At 42.5% G+C, this 23,788-nt stretch overlaps 1 protein-coding gene and 1 non-coding gene across 2 annotated transcripts; one reads left to right on the forward strand and one right to left on the reverse strand.

Annotated features, from left to right (window-relative positions):
• Positions 1-311: 311 nt before the first annotated feature.
• On the reverse strand, positions 312-405 carry Trnai-uau (transfer RNA isoleucine (anticodon UAU)). The gene is made up of 2 exons: positions 368-405; positions 312-347 (listed from the first exon to the last, which is right to left on the reverse strand). It is a non-coding gene; the product is annotated as a tRNA-Ile (tRNA).
• A 213-nt stretch (positions 406-618) lies between these two features.
• Positions 619-23,698, forward strand: LOC133523340 (TATA element modulatory factor). The gene is made up of 10 exons (XM_061858862.1): positions 619-2,869; positions 4,337-4,551; positions 5,263-5,404; positions 8,979-9,198; positions 9,287-9,499; positions 12,016-12,208; positions 15,283-15,427; positions 16,022-16,102; positions 17,060-17,239; positions 18,639-23,698. Exons 1-10 carry the CDS (start codon positions 989-991, stop codon positions 18,780-18,782), a joined length of 3,414 nt encoding a protein of 1,137 aa, XP_061714846.1. The 5' UTR covers positions 619-988; the 3' UTR covers positions 18,783-23,698.
• The last annotated feature ends 90 nt before the right edge of the window (positions 23,699-23,788 follow it).

The raw sequence follows: 23,788 nt of genomic DNA on the forward strand, positions 1-23,788 counted from the left end.
AAAATTTGTATCTGATTACTTTGCCCACATGTGGATAAAATGTAACTTTCTCGTTAGTTTTTGAACAATCAAGAGGGCCTTTACCAGTTGGTGTGGTGAAAAATAATTTACCTTTACAATAAAATAAAGGTTTTCAAACATATCATTTGGTTTTACAAAACATTGTTTATTGAAGAATATCGAGTCTTTTTATTTTTAACAGCAAAACCAGCCCGCCAGTCGGTAAATAAGATTTAGTTTTCTTTTTTGTCATTTTCATCATTTTGCAGAAAATCCCTTTCTGCTATGTAAATTGTGTCATACAAAAATTATGCTCCAGGTGAGGCTCGAACTCACAACCCCGGCATTTCTCACACGAACACTGTCTTATAAGTACCGTGCGCTAACCAATTGCGCCACTGGAGCTATGGTAGGACAGGCCGAAATTGCCCGTCACTTTTGCCTACTCATTTTGTGGTCAAATGACGTCCTGTTTCGTTTCATACCAAACGTCAAAATTTCGGAGTTTCCAACTGCACGCTTTATTTGACACAGAGTTTGTTTTGACAGCTCGTGGACCAATAAGAAACTGTGTCATTTAGGTCCCAACGTTCCTGATTGGATCTTGACACGTCAATACTACTTTGTTTGTGACCGAGTTGCAAATCGTTTCAGAAAATTCAGTCCATATTTCGTGTACATGAAATTAAGAAGTGTAGTTATAGTGTTTCAAATTGCTATAAAATTTAATTATTTTATTTCAGACAGTTTACGCGAGCTATTCTAACAATTTCTCGAAGATAGGGTACCGTCGCAGGATACAAAAGGAAAACATAAATACAAATATTACAAAATGGAAACGTCACTTAGTTCCTGTGTTGTGATAATGTGAATAATGTTTTTCGATTAAACAATGGCCAGTTAAAACATTCCTACGGTGATATAATACTGCGGATATTTTTAATTAGTCAAACGTGATGTTTGTGTGCGTAGTCAATGAGATTTCAATATGAATTGGTTCGACACGTCTGGTTTAACGAGTTTGGCGAAGACAGCGCTGAAAGAAGCTCAGAAGACGCTGGACAAGGCTCTGGACATCCAGGACGAGAGCGGGGAGGAGGAGGAAGCGGGGGCCTCCACTTCTCAGATGAAATCGTCGCCAGGTGAAAGTGAAACGACCCCAAAAGACAACTCTGATTTCTTTGCCTCTTGGGGCCTTACAGTCAGCGCTGAAGGCCCTCAAGATACCAACGAGCAGACCGTAGTCACCGAGAGCCCTTCTAAGGGCTCTCAAAGCCTCTGGGGATCATTTGCAGGGTCTTTCTTTGAACATCAAAAGAATTCTGAAATAGATACAGCAATTGTTCAACCTCCAAAAGCTAAGTCCATGAATGTTATTAATGACTCAAAATATGGCAGTGCTACTGACTTGTTCTCCAAAAGCCAGCTTGTTATGTCTGATGAATCAGAGTTTGATGTTAAAAAGGTAAAAGATGATGTCAAGACCGATGAGAGACGTAATTCATCCCGCTCAAATAGATTATCACTGGTGTCGAGCAGGAACAGCTCTGACTCTGTTGAGGTATTGTCACAGAGTTTGAAGACTACTCCAGACTCTGAAGCTGCATCTGTACACTCCATCTCCCACAGTAGCAGTGTTGGTCAGAAACTCAACTCTGAATCTGTGGAAATTTTACCAGACAGCCTTGTGAGTCCCAGCTCTATTGAATGCCTAGGCTTTGACAGTTATTCCAGTGATAAAAACAGCAGTACATCTTCAAATCTCTCACCTGGCGAGTTGAGTGACAAGAAATCTACACCAGTTGACAGGACTGAGAAAGCGGAGACAGCAGACAGTGTCAGTTTGGTAGCCGATGATGATGAAGACACCATGTCCTATAATTCCATCTCAGAATGCACAGCTCCTACAGTTTTAGATACTGATGACAAGCCAGTAAGTCCATTTCCAAAAAGAGAAAGCAAGAAGTTGCTAGAGAAAGAATTTATTCACTTAGATCCTCCATTGCTACCACAGAAAATGCAGATTAGTGAGAACTCATCTAATGACGGATCCTGGTCTGATCGGACCTTGAATGCTGATAATGACAGTATGATTCTAGACTTAAATGTTGGCGAGCCAAAGAAAGAGACTGAACCTGAAGATGTGCTTATGGAGAAATTGAGTGATTCATCCTCATTTTACAATGTAAATGTTTCTGGAGAAATGATTAGATCTGAAAGTTCAGCTTTTGTTAATGTGGAGAAGCAGCAATGTAGCCAGTCTGATAAATCTGATTTTCAAAAAGGCAGCATTAAAGAGCGCATATCGCCAACCAGCTCTGACAGCAAGAGTGACTTGGTCAAGATCGGTTCTGATCGTACCTCTGGCCATACTTCAGGTGATGAGCTTGAAACAACCACATCATCAGACATTGAAATCATCCCAAGTCCAAACGGTGACAACCATGGTTTTCGTAACAGTCCTGCCAAATACAACTTCAAAAAATTTGATGGAACAATCTCACCGAACTTGGTTGATTTAGTCTTAGGAAAATCTTTAGCGACTAAAATCCGTGGACATAACAGAGAATTATCCGAAGCATCAGTTCAAAGTAATACAAGTGATGACAGTAGTACAGAAAATGACCGGTTGATGCGTCGGCTATGTGAAATGGCAGAAATACTGGAAGCCAGAGAGAATAGACTGATGGAAGTGAGCAGAAGCAATGCAGAGCTGGCGGAGAGTAATGCGGACTTGAAGACCCAGGTAGAGAGCTTGCTAGCAAAGCATGGGATGCACGAGAGTGGGGATATTAGTACAATCACGGAGGACTATACGCAGAGGATGTCGGCGTTGGAAAAGAAGTTCCAACAGGCCATAAGGGAAAAGGTAAACAATATTCATATTACAGTTTAAACCCTATGACGATTTATATTAAATGCGTTTTGACGTTGACCAATAAACCACGTTAAAATCGCCCATACGTACGCTTTATTGGGTTTATCTTGCAATGGCTAAATACCAAATTACATCTAACTCTGGTCGACTTCATCACATGCAATGCGACGCAAGTCATGCTACGCCAATCTATAATAGACGGTAGCCAACGTTGGCAATAGGGACTTAGGGAGTGGGCGGAGTGGCGAGCACCGTGGGCAGGACAGCCGAGGAGATTATCTTAGTATGAGGCTGCAGACTATATGCAGCGGCGAGCGGCAAATAAAAGTCATTCATGCATTGCGCTCCACCATTAACATTGACATGTTGATTTGCCGCTCTTTGCGCCGCCTACCTAAAGACAAGTTACCTAAAGTCAAGGACCTCGCAAAGATCTGTCGCCCCTAGACACGCAATGGTTAAGGCCGCCACTGTCGGTACCTGCTTAGTCAGGACTGTTAGGAACAATGCAATATTTATACTGGTAATTATACCTACAAGTCTTAGTAGGTATTTATTCGGTATAATTTTCCGCTAATCGATACAGTTACTATATTTTTTCTGATAACAATAATATTTCATAGACGATGATGCGATATTCTTTATATAGTAGGTAATTTACCCATATATTGGCAAGTAGCTATTATATTTTTAGTTCTTTCGGTAGGTATAATTATTACTTACATCAAACATTAAAATCATGGGCCTCAAAATTCTAATGACTATTATTTTTGTTTAGAACCAAGATATAAGACATGTAAGTACTTACGAACCAATTATATCATTTAATTTACGTCCCACTGCTCGGAACAGGGTGCTTAGCCAACATGCCTGGAGGCCTGGGTGGGTAGCCAACATGCCAATCGTTTACGCTCGATAAACTCGATAGCGAACGAAAAGCAACTGTCACTCGTACTACTATGGAAGAGTGATAGAGAGAGAGAGAGAGAGATGACTACTGGACTACGCTACGCTACGGAGCGTTAATGATTGGCATGTTGGCTACTCACCCAGGTCTCCTCTCGGGCACAAAAAGGATTGAGCTCTAGTTGAGTATACTACAGTACTATACTATAGTATAGTACTGTATAGTCCCCACAATGGCAAACCGGGCCAGCAATTGAGGCTTCCTCATGGTGTTTTACTTCACCGAGAAGCGACTGATACTATCAAAATCATATTTCGCATACTAGTTCCAAGAAACCCATTGGTAATAAGAGCCAAGGTTAGAACCCCACGACTAATGGTCCTTCTCGCACACTGTCTTTTCCATGGTCTTTTAGGCAGCCCGACCATTGACGAACGACGAAGAGCACGTGTACCTAGCTAGATGAAGATCCCGTGCGAATAAAAAAGATGCATATATTCTACCGAGTACTTTTTATAAGAGAAAACATAATAAACTTTATTTTTTACCAGGACCAGTTACGCAAGCAACTCGACAGCCTCAAATCCGACTCGTCCCGCAAGAACTCCTCCGAGCTAGAAAGCAGTTTGAAAGAAAGGGATGAAGTTATAGCTCAGATGCAAGAGGAAGGAGAGAAGCTAGCTCGTCAGCAGTTACAGCATTCGAATATTATTAAAAAACTGAGAGCGAAAGAGAAGGATAATGAGCAAGTTATTAAAGGACTTAGGTAAGGTTTTTTTAGAAATCACATAGGGTAAAATAACTATGATTGATACTGACTTGTTGGTATAATTTACTGGTGTCTTTGGCACATACTTACTTTTGTTGGGAAGTCACTACCTACTGCAGTAAGGATGAATGCACACACTATTAGTTGTGTGCCGACCAATCGTTTAAGCGCGCGGTTGTTTTGTGCGATAAACGCGATGCGTTTGCCGCATACCCATTTTATATGAGCTTATTATTTATTTATTTTCAAACACATGTCCGGTTCACAGCGGAGGCCAAACGCCATATTAATTGTCATATTAATTGCAAATAAACAAGTAAATAAAAACAAAAAAAATCATAATAATTCAAGATAATAATGACTACATTTTATAACATTAACATTTTTTAAGGCATATCTCCCAACTGCCTCAGTCTAGGGACGTCTTAGAAAGACATTTAAATATTGGGATATTTTCGAGCACAAAACACTCAACTTGTCATTAAAAAGGTCAGCATCCTGGACCAAGCCAACTAAACCGTTTAGAAGTGTAAGAGATAATCGTAGTCTGGCTAACACCACTTGTCAGTTAGTAATAACCAGAATTTTTTGTGTTTGTGAAAATTTTCTTCTAGGTAACTAGTGTAAGACAAAGAAAGTATGATTCTCTCTGCCTATGTTTGAAATGAGACAGTCCTGGGCCAAACTATAGTATCTTGTTTATTTCAGGGATAAAATAGCCGAACAGACTTCCGAGCTAGACCGACTAAAGAGATCTATCGCTGCCAAAGAAGAGTTAGAAGTGTCACAAATTGAGGCCGTTTACCGACTTACTACGGCTAATAAGAAACTAGAAGTGGAACTTGCTGAGGTAAAGGGAACCTTAATGTTATATGTATAGAGTTAAATTTACAAGCCGCGAAAGAGTACCAAGGCTGGGTATCAACTGCCCACAGGTAATCTGCACCTTACTAAAATGTTGTTGGAGTTCAATTTACAAGAGCGCCTACAGAGGTTTGTCGCTGCGAAAAAAGAGCTGGAACTATCCGACTCACCACGGCGAATGATAAACTAGACGTGGAAGTCACTGAGATAATCTAAACCTTATTGCTTTAGGTTTAGTTTAATTTACTAGACTACAAGAGTAGCAATAGAAGAACGAGGAATATCCCACATTGAGGCCGTATATGTCGGCGGCCGATCGTAAAATCAGGCAAGTCATGAATTCCTACGCATATCGCGAAACGTGAAAATCATTGGCTCGTTCCATGAGTCGACGGAGCTACGTTCATTCGCGGGCATCGGAAGCAACCTAACGAACATATTCAACATATCTATCGGTTTAATGTGACTATCGTCAAAACATTACACAGGGACTTTACGATCGGCCTGATTTTACGATCGGCCGCCGACATGTGGACTTATCTCAGCGAACAAGAACCCAGAGGCAAATTAAACCAAGGTAAATTAAACCTTTATTTTATGTGTATAGTGTGTGAATTTATAAAACTACAAATGTTCTGCCAAGTCGTTAACTTCCATTGTACTTAATATTAATAACGAGTTTAAAATGTTCATTTACCGTGAAACGAGAACCAAATCAGTAAAAGTGTACATTACATTACGTATCTAAATGCATTTTCCTTATCATAACCACATTGTAACAATTGTTCAATTAGAAAAAGGCTACAACTGAAATGCAATGCCAGTTGAAATTGAACTTTAACTGAATATAAATAAAGTTTAAAATTTGAAGTTGTGATGTGTTAAGAGAACTTTCTGTCTGCAGTGATTTTTAGAGAACAAATGTTTCTATGTATAGACTGAAAGTACAATAACTACTTAGGTCTCGCGTTTTATAAAGAGCTGAATGAAACGAAGGATAAATGAATGTACTTATGTAATTACACAAACAGATAAAAAAGTATGGAAATTGGTTTTCATACACGTGTTTCTATTAGAGATGTAACGGAAAGTTGTTTCGCCGTATACGTATACCGAATATTCGGCCAGAGGGAGGGCAATGCAAAGATCGGAATGGCGTTCTAGTGTTCACAAGAAAGTAGCTCAATTTGAGCAGCAGTGTCTGGAAGACCTAGATGCTAAGCGTGATATCCGCAAGACGCGACCTAATAAGCCCTCCTACACATACACCCGCAACTCGACTGGACAACTCCATTGCGCATCGTGTGACCGCATCTTCAAAACAAAGTTTGGTTTTGCGAGGCACATAAGGGCATTTCATAATCCGGATAAGAATTGTTGATGGGGTCGCCATTGCCGGATACGGCAAGGAAGGAGTATAGTATAGTATTCGGCCAGACCATCGGCCGAATATTCGGTATCCGGCCGCCGAATTTTCGGTATCCTGCCGACAAATATTCGGTATCCGGCCGCCGAATATCGGTATCCGGCCGCCGAATGTTCGGCCCGCGGAATTATACTTAAATTGTTAATACTAGACATGCACGCGCATACTTTGCTAGAAACAATAAATGTCCCTGTTTTTCAGAACTATCACACAAGTTCTGAAAAAAGGGCCACTAAAAGATCTCTTTAGACTTATTTTGAGGTGGACAAAGAAGATGCTAAATAGCTACGCCGTTTGTTTACTTTGAAATCTAAAAAGAAGAAAAGAAAGCTGGGACCTCGTGTATGAAAAACCATTTGAAAATATCAATAAATTCTCAATTTTGGTCAAATTAGATCAAATATCTCTTCTCACTATGTACCTACTAGTGTTTACAGTGAGAGACTCTGAAAAAGCAGGGCTTTTAATGATTAATTAAATTTAATTACCACGTCTACGGCACAAATATATTATATAATAACTAGGTATGTATTATGTTAAAATTGTTTTAAAATAATAAATGAGTGCAATTATGACCGTCACTCGTGATTCAATTTGTTTACTTTACTCCAAAATTAAGCAAAGTTACCATCCGGTATCCGGCCGGATGGTACGTCATTGTCAGTATCTGGCCGGATGATAAAATAAGCGCCGGTTAGGCCGGATACCGGGTAGTAACCGAATATCCGGAGCATCTCTAGTTTCTATTTTCGGAGTGTTGTTTTTATTTGAAGTTATTTAGAGTCTCGTCTCGAAAAAGTACTGCACTGCATATAGTTTTTTCTATATATACTACTTCGGTGGCAAACAAGCATACGGCCCGCCTGATGGTAAGCAGTCTCCGTAGCTTATGTACGCCTGCAACTCCAGAGGAGTTACATGCGCATTGCCGACCCTAAACCCTCCCTTGTTGAGCAACCTTACTCACCGGCAGGAACACAACACTATGAGTAGGGTCTAGTGTTATTTGGCTGCGGTTTTCTGTAAGGTGGAGGTACTTCCCCAGTTGGGCTCTGTGACATCCGCTGTGCTGTACCCTACCACACAAAGCGAGATGACATTCACAATGCCCATACCGCTCTTGTGGACGTAGTTTAAGGACATACCTGGGTCCGTAGTTTAGTATCATACGAGCTGGGCACATTTCACGAAAGTTTAAGACGTGGTACAAGGAGAGTGGTCTCTTTGTGTTTAGTTATTTCCATCAGAATGTGACTACTAATAAGATATTATAAGTAAAAAGCTGTGTTAAAGCGGCGGCCTCTGAAGAAGGTACAAGTATGGACACTATGTAATGTAATATTTCCGCTATTTTATCAAGCGATGACTGACAATTGTGATAATGATAAGGCAGCGTTATCTTTTAAGTGTAGGCATCAAATTGTAAAGCGGTGTATTTTAAATTAGACAGATAACTATGTTTGACTTATCATGCACTAGACCAAATGTACGAATTAGATGTTTGAGGTTCGTAATTCAATATATTTGTCTGAACAATTTTGGACAAAAGTTGACCCCAAACAATATATTTTCTTTTTAACTTATTAGTCTTATTACAGGTATGTACATGATTATCAAGGTATTTCCACTCTCCGACGACGCTTGAGAAGCAGAATTTACTTTGTATGACGTCGTGCATATTAACCTTTTTAGGGTTCCGTACCCAAAGGGTCAAACGGGGCCCTATTACTGAGACTCCGCTGTCCGTCCGTCCGTCTGTCACCAGGCGGTATCTCATGAACCGTGATAGTTATTAGCCAGTTGAAATTTCTACAAATTATGTATTTCTGTTGATCTCTATAACAACAAATACTAAAAATAGAATAAAATAAATATTTAAGGGGGCTCCCATACAAAACAGTGATTTTTAGATACCTAATGGTACGGAACCCTTCGTGCAAAGAAGTCACTGTCGGAGTCCGACTCGCACTTAGCCGATTTTTTTATTATAACTGCGCGCTTTTTTTCGTAAGGGTGCAAAACATATGCTCGTGCAGAAACGGAATAACAGTTTCTTGTTGAAACAAGACTTGATTATAAAATGAACGAGATAATGCTTTCCATTTTGTTAATATTAGCAAAATTCAATTCCCAGACAAAAAGCGCACTAGACGACGCAACCCAACGCCTCACCACGACCCGAGCGTCGCTCGAGGCAGCCAAACGAGAGCTGGCCGACGTAGACACGGAGCGAGTCGAGCTGCGCGCCCGCTGCGGCGCCGCGACGCGCGCGCAGCGGGACGCCGACCAGCAGCGCGCGCAGCTCGAGGCGCTACAACAACAACTGGCTGGTCTGAGAGCGGAAGTTGTTCAAGGTTTGTTTCTTGAAAGTTGTTTGTTTCTTGAGAAAAAAACTTAAATTTTTGAGCCGCCTAAAGATGAATGCTTGTGTATTGTTTATAGAGGAACGTCGGTGGGTGTCCCGCGAGGAAGCGCTCCGCCGAGAGCTAGCCGAGGCGCGCGAGCTGTGCGCCGCGCTGGAGGCCCGCGTCGGCGCCGCGGCCGGCGGGGACGGCGCCGGCGCGCTGCTGGCGCAGCTGGCCGCGCTGCAGCGGTCCGCGCTGGACAGGGACCAGGCGCATGTCAACACTGTGAGGGGACTCAAGCAGCAACTCGGTAAGACACTGGAGGCCCGCGCCGGCGCGCTGCTGGCGCAGCTGGCCGCGCTGCAGCGGTCCGCGCTGGACAGGGACCAGGCGCATGTCAACACTGTGAGGGGACTCAAGCAGCAACTCGGTAAGACACTGGAGGCCCGCGCCGGCGCGCTGCTGGCGCAGCTGGCCGCGCTGCAGCGGTCCGCGCTGGACAGGGACCAGGCGCATGTCAACACTGTGAGGGGACTCAAGCAGCAACTCGGTAAGACACTGGAGGCCCGCGCCGGCGCGCAGCTGGCCGCGCTGCAGCGGTCCGCGCTGGACAGGGACCAGGCGCATGTCAACACTGTGAGGGGACTCAAGCAGCAACTCGGTAAGACACTGGAGGCCCGCGCCGGCGCGCTGCTGGCGCAGCTGGCCGCGCTGCAGCGGTCCGCGCTGGACAGGGACCAGGCGCATGTCAACACTGTGAGGGGACTCAAGCAGCAACTCGGTAAGACACTGGAGGCCCGCGCCGGCGCGCTGCTGGCGCAGCTGGCCGCGCTGCAGCGGTCCGCGCTGGACAGGGACCAGGCGCATGTCAACACTGTGAGGGGACTCAAGCAGCAACTCGGTAAGACACTGGAGGCCCGCGCCGGCGCGCTGCTGGCGCAGCTGGCCGCGCTGCAGCGGTCCGCGCTGGACAGGGACCAGGCGCATGTCAACACTGTGAGGGGACTCAAGCAGCAACTCGGTAAGACACTGGAGGCCCGCGCCGGCGCGCAGCTGGCCGCGCTGCAGCGGTCCGCGCTGGACAGGGACCAGGCGCATGTCAACACTGTGAGGGGACTCAAGCAGCAACTCGGTAAGACACTGGAGGCCCGCGCCGGCGCGCTGCTGGCGCAGCTGGCCGCGCTGCAGCGGTCCGCGCTGGACAGGGACCAGGCGCATGTCAACACTGTGAGGGGACTCAAGCAGCAACTCGGTAAGACACTGGAGGCCCGCGCCGGCGCGCTGCTGGCGCAGCTGGCCGCGCTGCAGCGGTCCGCGCTGGACAGGGACCAGGCGCATGTCAACACTGTGAGGGGACTCAAGCAGCAACTCGGTAAGACACTGGAGGCCCGCGCCGGCGCGCTGCTGGCGCAGCTGGCCGCGCTGCAGCGGTCCGCGCTGGACAGGGACCAGGCGCATGTCAACACTGTGAGGGGACTCAAGCAGCAACTCGGTAAGACACTGGAGGCCCGCGCCGGCGCGCTGCTGGCGCAGCTGGCCGCGCTGCAGCGGTCCGCGCTGGACAGGGACCAGGCGCATGTCAACACTGTGAGGGGACTCAAGCAGCAACTCGGTAAGACACTGGAGGCCCGCGCCGGCGCGCTGCTGGCGCAGCTGGCCGCGCTGCAGTGGTCCGCGCTGGACAGGGACCAGGCGCATGTCAACACTGTGAGGGGACTCAAGCAGCAACTCGGTAAGACACTGGAGGCCCGCGCCGGCGCGCTGCTGGCGCAGCTGGCCGCGCTGCAGCGGTCCGCGCTGGACAGGGACCAGGCGCATGTCAACACTGTGAGGGGACTCAAGCAGCAACTCGGTAAGACACTGGAGGCCCGCGCCGGCGCGCTGCTGGCGCAGCTGGCCGCGCTGCAGTGGTCCGCGCTGGACAGGGACCAGGCGCATGTCAACACTGTGAGGGGACTCAAGCAGCAACTCGGTAAGACACTGGAGGCCCGCGCCGGCGCGCTGCTGGCGCAGCTGGCCGCGCTGCAGCGGTCCGCGCTGGACAGGGACCAGGCGCATGTCAACACTGTGAGGGGACTCAAGCAGCAACTCGGTAAGACACTGGAGGCCCGCGCCGGCGCGCTGCTGGCGCAGCTGGCCGCGCTGCAGCGGTCCGCGCTGGACAGGGACCAGGCGCATGTCAACACTGTGAGGGGACTCAAGCAGCAACTCGGTAAGACACTGGAGGCCCGCGCCGGCGCGCAGCTGGCCGCGCTGCAGCGGTCCGCGCTGGACAGGGACCAGGCGCATGTCAACACTGTGAGGGGACTCAAGCAGCAACTCGGTAAGACACTGGAGGCCCGCGCCGGCGCGCTGCTGGCGCAGCTGGCCGCGCTGCAGCGGTCCGCGCTGGACAGGGACCAGGCGCATGTCAACACTGTGAGGGGACTCAAGCAGCAACTCGGTAAGACACTGGAGGCCCGCGCCGGCGCGCTGCTGGCGCAGCTGGCCGCGCTGCAGCGGTCCGCGCTGGACAGGGACCAGGCGCATGTCAACACTGTGAGGGGACTCAAGCAGCAACTCGGTAAGACACTGGAGGCCCGCGCCGGCGCGCAGCTGGCCGCGCTGCAGCGGTCCGCGCTGGACAGGGACCAGGCGCATGTCAACACTGTGAGGGGACTCAAGCAGCAACTCGGTAAGACACTGGAGGCCCGCGCACACTGTACTATAGTGCACATGGACAGTAGGGGTAATAATAGTGTGAAAATAATAATAAAAATAAAATCAGAATTGCTGAAACCCTGCTGAAACTAAACATAAATCACAACATCAACTTTAACTCCACAGCTGAAGCCGAAACCTCCCTAACCAAAGCCGTGGAACGCGAGCGTCTCTCCCGCGACGAATTAGAAGAACTAACCCGACGACTAGCAGCCTCTGAAGGTTTACTGGACGACGCACAGAGCCGACTGGACACAGTGACTAGTCAGTGTCGAGAACTGGTCGCTAGGGTCGACACACTAGAGGATGAAGTGGCTAGGTAAGTGTGTTTCGATTTGGAAGAGTCTGAAGATACTCTACTACTACACTATACTATAGATGGTGTTACTGGATGACGCACAAACTGCTTGCTAGGGTCTACACATCTACCCCCTTATTCATAAACGTGCGTTTACTTAAGTCCTACTTAAATGGTAGAATACAAAGGGTCGATGTGAATGGACAGCGATCACCGGGGTCATTGGTCTCTATGGGTGTACCACAGGGGTCAATATTGGGACCTTTCCTGTTCCTTATCTACATAAATGACTTGCCATTCCTTGTAAAGACCCACCATGATATAGTATTGTTTGCAGACGACACTTCACTTATTTTCAAAGTCAAACGACAGCAACAAGCTTACAATGATGTAAACGATGCTATTTCTAAAGTAGTAAATTGGTTCAATGTTAATAATTTATTGTTAAATGAGAATAAGACTAAATGTATTAAGTTTGTCACTAGTAATGTAAGGCATGTACAAACAAGTGTCATTGTGAAGGATGAGGAATTGGAACTAGTTGATAGTACAGTTTTTCTTGGTATAACTTTAGATTCTAAACTCCAGTGGGGTCCCCATATTGCTACTCTTTCGAATAGACTGAGTTCTGCAGCTTTTGCAGTAAGCAAAATCCGTCAGTTAACTGATGTCAAAACAGCTCGATTAGTATATTTTAGTTACTTCCATAGCATTATGTCATATGGTATTTTACTGTGGGGTGGTGCTTCAGAGATAAATACCATTTTTGTTCTGCAGAAGAGGGCTATTCGAGCAATATATAAAATGAAACATAGAGACTCACTGAGAGATAAATTTAAGGAAATTGACATCATGACAGTGCACTGTCAATACATTTATGAGAATATTCTGTATGTGCATAAAAATATTGCCGATTTTAAGAAAAATTGTGACATTCATAATATTAATACTAGAAATAAACATAAGCTCGCCGTGCCCTTCACTCGGCTCCATAAAATTAAAAAATCATTCATGGGTAATTGTGTGAGATTTTATAATAAACTTCCAAACCATATTACTGAGTTACCAATTAATAAATTTAAGAATCATGTAAAGCGTAAACTTATTTCTAAAGCTTATTATACCACACAAGACTACATGAATGATAAAACAACGTGGGATTAATTGTGATTCGAAATGATTAATTATTTATTATATTTGAATAATGATGATGAAATGGATATTCCAATGCATGTATTTCCTTTGTTGTTTTTATTATATTTGTTTGACATTTAGAATTTATTCTAGAAACAATCTAGACAAGTATTTTTTATACATTTTTTTTTGTATGACTGTATTTTGTGAAAGTTTTAGTATTAAATTTGATCTATGTATTATATTCATTAGTATTATATATGGAATAATATTTACAACATCAATAAATTGCTCTGATAATTAGATTAAGATAATTATATGTAATACTGTCTTACTATTCATAAGTGCTTGTTGCTAGGCCTACATGAATAAAGTATATTTGAATTGAATTGAATTGAATTGAATTGAATTGTACTAAAGTTACGATGCCGCTAATCATCGTTTGACCCTTTCCGACGTATTGGTATGATGGAAAGGGACAAACGATTATTAGCGGCTTTGTAACTTTAGTACACGCTTATGAATAAGGGGGCTAGTGTGTAGCATGCTCTAGCATGAGCTAACTAGGTAAGTGTGTGATAATTTGGAAAATATGTAAGCCTGAAGAAAAAGAAGTACCCACTTAGGGCGGCACATATTTATTTATATATTTACGTTCAGGAGAACCAACAGCTTTAAACTTACAATAGGACAACAAGATTAATACAGAGAGCCAATTACAGGAACTCACAAGTAATTACAAAGTATATAAAGTATTGCAACCCTATGAGGTACAGAACATTACGGCCCAAAGAATCTGGAATTTCCTGGATTGAACGGGCATTAGTAATGAACTTTAAAGGGCTTTCACAATAGATCACTGCCTGGTCGACGTGGCACTCAAAGGCCCACAAACTCCAATAATAATAAATAAGCCTGAAGACTCAAAAAGACTGACTAGACACTATGACCTGGTGTCAAGACCTGGTTGCTAGAATCTACACACTAGAAGACGAGCTAGCCAGGTAAGTTAAATGTGTTAACTCGACGACTGGCCGTCTCTTGAGGCTTACTAGACGACGCACGAGGCCGACTGGACATCGTGACCAGCTAGTGCGAGAACTGGCTGAATTGGTCGCTAGAGTCGACACACTAAAGACCTGGCTAAGTGTGACGAGTTATAAGAGTTAACCCGATGACTGGCCGCCTCTGAAGTCTTACTGTGACCAGTCAGTGTCGACAACAAATCACTAAGAGTCGACACACTGAAGGACGAGCTAGCTAAGTGTGTCACGAGTCGGATTTAACTTGACGACTCAAGGTTAGGCGTTGCCCAGAACATACATACATACATACATACACGAAAGTCAAATGTAAGTCGAGTACGGCTTTACAAAATAATGGCACGGGGACCAGAATCTACTACTTATTTACCAGATTGAAAGCTGTTCTCATGGTTATCAATGTATCAAGTCAAATTTAAGTAATTTCTGCGAAGCCTATTCTCGCCTATCCTCTCGCACCAAACGAACGTTTCATATTCCCGTCGTTCATACTAATTATAGGAATAACTCATTTCTTCTAAGAGCTGCTAAGTCCTTTAATCAGCTTTGTAAACATCACGATCACATCGATCTGTTCTGTGATAGCTTTAGTTCAATTCGCAAACTAATGAGCCAAGATTTCTCCCACTGTTCACACTTATGCAATTCCATCTTATTTATTTATCTTTTGTTCTTCTCGTTAAATGTTTAACTCAGTCTCACTGTCAAGCAACATAGTTATAAGAATAATAGTTATTATTAATTCTGTAATTTCGCACGCCATGTACTTTATGCAGTTTCTACCAGTGGAAACTTGTAATTGGCTTACTGTTTTTATTTCGAAACCTATTTTGTTACATTAGCTGTAAGTTTTCCCAAGAAAAAAAAACGTTTTTGGTTATAAAGATTGTAAAAAAATCTTTAAATTTTAATTCTCAGTAAATCCAGAGAGCTGACGCGAATAAAGGAAGAAACAAGCAAGGAAGTAGCAGAATTGCGGCAACAGCTCGCCGCCGCTGAAACTGCCCTGGCCACAGCTCAAGATGCCTTGGAGACGGAGAAAAAAAGAAATTCTATTCTACAGGTAAATTACAAAATTATTGGTTATTGAACGGTTGAGTTGAGCTGAGATACGCGTCACACTCGTGAACGGGTGCTGTTTGTGCAGACCGGTCTGTTTAAGCTTACACGGGCTACATGTTATGTTATAAGTATGTAACTTTACTTTTGAGTGGCATTAACGTGAGACACTTCATTCGGTTCTTGTCTGTTTCTCTGATTTAATTTCATGTCTTTTAATTATTTATATAAGAATTCAAGTCTTGGAGACCCTTTACACCTCTAAGGGTATTTTAATGATCGTTTTTTTTTATCATATTTTATCTCTGACACTTTAGTATTTGAGAATTTTAGTATTTGTTGTCTGTATTTTTTTTATCATAGTTTTTTTGTGTAATTCGACATTCTAATATTTCATTGATCCATATTTGTAATTGTATTTTGTTTTTTTATTGGATGTAAAAATTTGACATGTAAAAGTATATAGTATTATAAGTATATAGTATTTGCTGAATAAATGTTTGTTTGTTTGTATTTTTTGTGTCAAATAATTATCAACGACATTTTAGATTTGTCAGACGTATTATGATATGAATAATGCCGCAAATGTATATTTCAGGAGCAAGTTTCATGTCGTGGCGACATCAGCCCGCCGCACTCCGTGGCGTCCGACACGCTGTCTTCTTCGCTGTGGGCTTCGGTGAGTCGTTCATATCTCTTTCTCACTTCTCATAATCATAAAATTGACGTTTAAGTCGCGTGGAAGCGGCATAAAATTGCTCATTATTAGAGTATAAAGTAAAACTATCTATTACGACCCTTATTAATTTAGTTATAAAGTCCAAATCTGCCATACAAACCGTCTCCGTCCGCGCGCCCCGAGTACGTAACTACGTATAATAACATTGCATATTTTTGTATATTTTCATCGCAATGTGCATGTACAGTCAGCATCAAAAGTAGCGGATCAAATAACGCTTCAAAAGTATCTACCATTCTGTAACAGCTTAACAAAAAATGATGTCTTTAATATAGAACAACTAAGACTGTAAACGATATATATTTGAACGCGTATTTTAGAAAGTTATCTACATTCGGAAAAGTTAAACGGAATATCAGATACTTTTGGCGCGTTGTTTCATCCGCTACTTTTGATGCTGACTGTACTACACAAGCCTACTGTTCATGTATATATTTTTTTTCTTTTTTTTTTGTTGAGAAACAAACAGTCTTAAAATAAACATATGAGAAACTTAGTTAATAGCTATGGATTGATTTCGTTATAGACCTATAGTTTCCTAATTTTAAAGATTTGTCCCACAATATGTATTTATTTATTATCCGACATCCGATATCGGATCGGCCAATGTTCACGACCGGTTTGGCCTAGTGGGTAGTGACCCTGCCTACGAAGCTGATGGTCCCGGGTTCAAATCCTGGTAAGGGCATTTATTCGTGTGATGAGCATAGATATTTGTTCCTGAGTCATGGGTGTTTTCTATGTATTTAAGTATTTATAAATATTTATATATTACATATATCGTTGTCAAGTACCCTCAACACAAGCCTTATTGAGCTTACTGTGGGACTTAGTCAATTTGTGTAATAATGTCCTATAATATTTATTTATTAATGTGCAAACGCTCCATGTCCGCAGGAGGACGCGGGGCGCGCCACGCCGCCGGCGCCGACCGCGCTGGACGAGCTGCTGGCGCGGCTGCAGCGCCGCGAGGGCGAGCTGCGCGCCGCCCGCGCGCGCGCGCTGCAGCTCGGCGCCGAGCGGGACGCGCTCAGGGACCACGTGGCGTCGCTTCGGGCCCGGTTGGATGACTATCAGGTAACGCAGCTATATCCTGTACGTGTGTGTCATTGTTACTTAGTTAGATTTGCTGGTCGCCTTGATTCGTTGAGTTATTATTATTATTATTATTTTATTTATTTGGAGATCCAACAGCTGTGACATTAACATAGAAAAATATAGTAGATACAGGAAGCCAATTATAGGAACTCACAGGTAGTGACATAATACTAAACTAAGATTACGCACTATTGCAACCACATATGTGAACAAAGCGAATACAAATGATACCTAATAAGGATAATGTGGGAGTGGGTTATTCTCAAAGTTACAACGACAGGACGAGGAGTTGCGTGCCGTGCAAGCTCGCGCTTAACAACTTAGCACAGAACGAAATACTTTACGAGATCACGTGGCTTCGCTTCGGACTCGATTGGATGACTATCAGGTAACGCAGCTATATCGTGTACAAAGAAAACCCACTTGTCATTGTTACTTAATTAAACTCGCTGGTGGGATGAAGTTGCCGAGCTACTCCCACAGCTATAACGACGAGACTGGGAACTGCGCGCCGCGCATGCGCGGGCTCTACAGCACAGCGCCGAGCGAGACACGCTCAGAGACCATGTGACTTCACTTCGGGCTCGACTGGATGACTATCAGGTAACGTAATTACATCGTGTAGTGAAAAAACTTACTTTCTATTGTTACTTGGTTCCACTCGCTGGTCGGTTGGAGTCGACGAGCTGCTCCCATAGCTATAACGAGACTGGGAGCTGCGCGCCGCGCAAGCTCGCGCTTAACAACTTAGCACATAACGAAATACTTTAAGAGATCACGTGGCTTCGCTTCGAGCTCGATTGGATGATTACCAGGTGACGTAGCTATATCGTGTTAAATGCTCATTTTTCATTGTTACTCGTACTTGGTTAGACTCGCTGGTAGAGTTACATAGGTGTACAGAAAATTATCACTTGTCATTTGTACTTAGTTAGACTCGCTGGTCGGTTGGAATCGTGGAACTGCTCTCCCAAGTTTTTTTATTATTATTATGAAACACGAATGGGCACCACAGATCACCCGAGGCAGAGGAAGGCCAAAAACGAGATGGCGAGACGACCTGGACTCATTTCGTGGCGACTGGCGGGAGCACGCACAAAGCCGTGACGAGTGGCGGAAAACAGGGGAGGCCTTTGCCCAGCAGTGGGACACAATGTAGGCTATATAAAAAAAAAAAAAAATGAAACAGCAACTAATTTTACAGGCAAAGATCCTAATGCAATAGTGCCTAAAATTAAATGTTCCTTATTACTACTTAACTAAATTATTTCAATATACCAGTCTTTATCCAAATGTAACGAAAACAAAATTCGCTAGCAACATTATAATCGACCCGTTTCCAAACTTACCCAATTTCACATCAACCAATCTTCCACAGAGCGTCCAAGAGCAATACGACGCCCTGCTCCAGATGTACGGCGAGAAAGAGGAGCAACTGGAGGAGCTGCGGCTGGACCTGCAGGACGTCACGCAGCTGTACAAGGCGCAGCTGGACGAACTGGTCGCTCTTAAACGGAGGTAGCCGGGCGGCCCGTCTTAAGCCACGAGAATATGTAATTGTGTATTAACGGCTAAAAATCACAAAACTTATAGACAACGGAACAGACAGACGTTAAGAATCTCTCTGTATGATTAAATGGCATGCCGTAGCACTGGTTTTCTAGCAGACTGACAACATTGTACGTAAATATGTGGCTTTCCATCACAGAAGGGTCCTTATGCTTCAAGTGCAACAAGGACGTTTCCATCTGAAATTCTAATAGAATTTATGATAAAAAGGCCCTTATTGCAGGTGAAGTATAAGGATATCTGATGGAAAACCACATAAGGTAGTGGTGGTATGTTTAAAAACAATTAAAATGGATTGCTGCGGCAAGAAAGAGGAATAGCTTGAAGAGCTATAACTAGACTAGACTTGCAAGACGTTCCTCAGTTATACAGGGCGCAACTGGACGAACTGGTCTCTCTAAAGCGTTGCCATCGGCCGCCCGTCTTAAGCCTACGGCAGAGGGAATATATTTCCCACAATGATTTTGAACTTTATTTCAGTGATAGGGTTTAATTATGCGTAATTTTTGACACCCTTATGCCCGATAAAGGCTTACCCCCTTATTCATAAACGTCTACTAAAGTTGACAAACCGCTAATAATCGTTTGTCACTTTTACATCAATACGTCGGAAAGGGACAAACGATTATTAGCGGGTTGTCAACTTTAGTAGACGTTTATGAATAAGGGGGTTAGTATCTGAGAAGTTCTTACAATTTCCAATGGGGAAAGAAATTACCTGTACTATAATTATGCATTATTAAAAACTTTTTATTTCTTGTGAAATTTTTCTAAATTGCTTTCGACTTTTTGGAAATAATACGCAATTTTCACATCTCTCATTCTTCAATAGCTCTATTACTTAGACCTCCGTCGTGCCATCCACGATGACGCGCAGATTTGTCAAATATAACCTCTAATAACATGATATTACGTGTCAAGGCACGCGTCGTCGTGAATGACACGATCGCTATTACCAAAGTAAACCCTGTTTCATCTCAAAAAGCTAATAAGTATAATAATACCAATTATATCTCCTCGGTATCAGAGAAAAGTTGTTATTGTAATTGCCATTTGAATTTAAAACGGTGTTGCGTGTGTGCTTCACTTGAAAATCACGAATTTGCACCCACGTGCTATGTACAGTCAAATGCAAAAATATGTGTAAAAAGGCCCAAAAAGAAAAGCACTCTTGTTGACTATACAATAATGTAATTAATTCAATAGAGGTACAACTGTTATAAAAGCTTGACAATGTTTAGTACCGGCCAGACGTCATGTTTCTCGGAAAAATCTTAACACCGCGATCTAGGATTTTCAACACATGGTATAGCGACATCTAGCAGGCAATTTGACAACTAAAATTAACTTTTTGCAAATAAAGTTAGGAAATACATACAGAGGTTGGACAATATGTATCGAAAGAATCGTCTCATAAATATGGTACTACGCTCTTATTACACTGGAATAAGATGCTATGGGACATATTTTTGAGTAAGATGTGTACACCCATATTTATACACTTGACTGAACACAGCTTACATTGTGATATGCCTTTATAAAAATACTTATAGATTTAAAATCGTGGTTATGATCAGAAATGTGTACTCGGAGAAATGTACAAGCAAGGAATATATCTGTGCCACTTAGTAGGTACATTGTCACTGGGAATTGTGACAATGTACAGTCAAGGTATTAAATATCGATGCGGAGAAAGTGACAAAAATATGTACACACTCCCTTAATATATGGGCAATAAGGTAGTGTATACATATTTTTGGCACTTTGTCCGTATCGATATTTAATACCTTGACTGTACAACTAACTTATCAACTTTATGAACTTGCACTTTTTCATTTTTTTTGCGCATTGTGGTACAGAAACCAAATTCCTTGGCTGTACAGCTTAGAACATACAACATCTGGAATAGCCTGGACGTATTTGCGTCAAAAAAAGTACGGAAGGTGGAGATAAGGAACGAAATCTCCATATACCAAAAAGTGTCATCAAAAAACCTTAAATAGGTGGCGCTACAATACGTAGAGTACTTGAACAAAAAAAAACAAATCATAGACAGCGCAATTCACTCCGTCAATAACGCCTAGGTTCTTAGCTACTCTAGCGCTACTCTGGAGAGATTTGGAACTATTATTTATAGCTGACAGCTGGACACTTCTGCAACAGTTCTACCATAAGAGATGCCACTCCTCTTAATTCCACACTCCATAAAAAAAGACTTGCAGAGAAGATCTGTGTCGAAACACGAAGAGACACACACATGAATAAAAATTAACACTTAAATCATTCTCATTTTGACACGCACAAACATATTATACATGGAAATTTATATATACGATGTTTTGCACATTGCCACAGAGTAAATAATAATACTACCGTACATAAATGACACTTCCTACAAAACCGAAGTTTGACAGCAATTCAGGGTAGAATCATGCTGTCCCTTTCTAATGTATAACACTATCCCTTTCGGCTATTTAGGGTTGACAAAATTGAAGCCATTATCTTATCTGTGGTCGTGCACGCAAAGGGACGTTAAGTTGTGCCAACCCTAATAATTGCTCGCAGCAATTCTGAGCCGAACGGAGCCGAGAATGGCCGAAAGGAGGAGTGTCGCCCCACTGACATAGTGCAAGTTTTTTGACAGAGGGGTAAGTTACTGAAAGGCTAGTCCAATTATCTATGGTCTAGGCTGTACAAGGACACCACTATGTAAAGAAGGACTTATTGCCAACGGGTTTAGGGCAATACTCGTAAGTATGTAAATAAGGGGTGGCCAACTTGATTAGACCCAAGATCTCCTGTTTGCTAACGAAACCCTGTGCGATCTACCAATTACATACTTCTTGAAACCTTAAATGAAACTGGTCTACGTATTTATATTTTTTGCCTTGCCACGATCGACTGACCAAACAGTCGCGATCGACCTGTTGGCCACCCCTGATGTAAATGTTTTGTCTTTGGCAACTTATAATAGATGACCTTGATATTAGAGTACCGTGAAATAAATTGTACACTGGTGCTCAAGAATCGCTAACAATTATGCAATAATCTAGTTAGATATAGTCTGGTAACGTGCAGGCATTTTATTCATAGGTTTATCAATTTTGGTTTCCTTAACGGAATTTTTTTTAAAAGCTTATAGAATTTTGAGAAGGCGAACTAGCCGATTAACCGAGGCCATTGCTGGAAATAAAAGTATTATTTTTAGTGATATTTTGAAACTGTCACAAATAAACCCGTTTTATAATACCTAGAGTCATTTACATTTTAAAATTTTGACTTCATTGCACGAAATAGTGATATTGAGTTCATAGATATATTACGTTTTATGTTATGTTAGTGAAATCCAGATAAGGCAAGCATGAGTAATATACACTCTAGAGCAGGGGTGGCCAACTTGATTAGACCCAAGATCTCCTGTTTACTAACGAAACCCAGTGCGATCTACCAATTACATACTTCTTGAAACCTTAAATGAAACTGGTCTGCGTATTTATATTTTTTTGCCTTGCCACGATCGACTGGACTAACAGTCGATCGACCTGTTGGCCACCCCTGCTCTAGAGGAAATAAAAGGATCACTTTGTATGGGTATTTGTGTACAAATTGATAAGTACTAAATACTTAGCTAGGAAATGGCGTATGATGATGATGATCTTGTTGATTGAATAAACTCAAAACTTTTTTCATTTTTGTTGTTCGAATTTGCCAAATTCTTGGTTATAAATTCAAAAATTCTATATGAAATTTATTTAATATTATTTTATTGGTTGCTTAGTTATATTCTTTAAATGCCTGAGATGTTACTTAGTGTTTTTGTTTAGTATGTAAAGATGTATAGATTATGTAAAGCTTTTATGTCGCAGACATAAATATGTGAATCTAAAGACCAGTGAGTTGAACCGTTCGTTAGTCAGATTCGGTGTCCATACATTTACGTCAAGGGCTGGGGGTCTTATGCAATTACATTGTTATAAGCAACTTACTAGTTATAATGTCGTTGGATATAAGTCAGTGGTGGCAAGTGCCCTCCTCGTGTGTCAAGTGGCAAGAACACAACCTCAAGAAGTAGGGCTCAGGGCTATAGCCGGGAATCTCTTCATTTGTTCGTCTGTCTCTAGCTATAACCCCTTGTCTGTGTATGATAAGGGTAGGTGGGAATTTATTGTTTTAAATGTCAAGGTCACTGTTTCAATGATCAAATTTGACAGGCCGCATACGAGGGGATAAGAGTAGTCGGTCATCATAAGCGCCACAACGCCATCTGACGAAATATGTGAAAAACCAATTAGGGTAAACAGTCTATTACTGGCCACCTTATACTAAAATGGCTAAAATTAGAATTCTATTTATTTATTTACACAATTCAAGTAAACTAAATAACTATCGTTCTGGTGATTAACTTAGATTGTGTGATTATTAAACATAATCCCTTTTAGTATAAGGTGGCCAGTAATAGACGGTTTACCCTACAAGGGAAATTTTTAGGGTATCTTTTATTTATTTAATATTTTTTAAGGTAATAGTTTTTTGTATAGTAAAACAATCGTTATATTACCTTAAAATAATTAAATAAATCAAAATTATCCCAAACATTTTCTTGCTTAGGAGGCCTACCTTCGTGGTCCCTAGGTACCTTTGTTTTGTTTGCCATTTAGGGCACTTGCGTCACCTGACTACTTATTTGTTTCGTTCTCAGGGAAAAGGACTTCAGTGATGGCTCTCTCGTGCTAATAATTCCTATTGAAAGTTCGTTAATATTTAGACACACTAGCATCTACCACACGGAGGTTCCTTTTCGTTGAAAACGACATTTTTTAATAATTCACAGCTGCCTGTATGTTTTTGTAAATAAAAATAAAACAAGTCTTTTTTTGTTTCTTTTGCCATCCCCGAGAATAACCTGTATCATATTGTATGAGTAGTGCCTACGGGAAATATAAATGTATCTGTTTCGTA

This window comes from Cydia pomonella, chromosome 12 (assembly GCF_033807575.1).
Source record: "Cydia pomonella isolate Wapato2018A chromosome 12, ilCydPomo1, whole genome shotgun sequence".
Taxonomy (NCBI): Eukaryota; Metazoa; Arthropoda; class Insecta; order Lepidoptera; family Tortricidae; genus Cydia; species Cydia pomonella.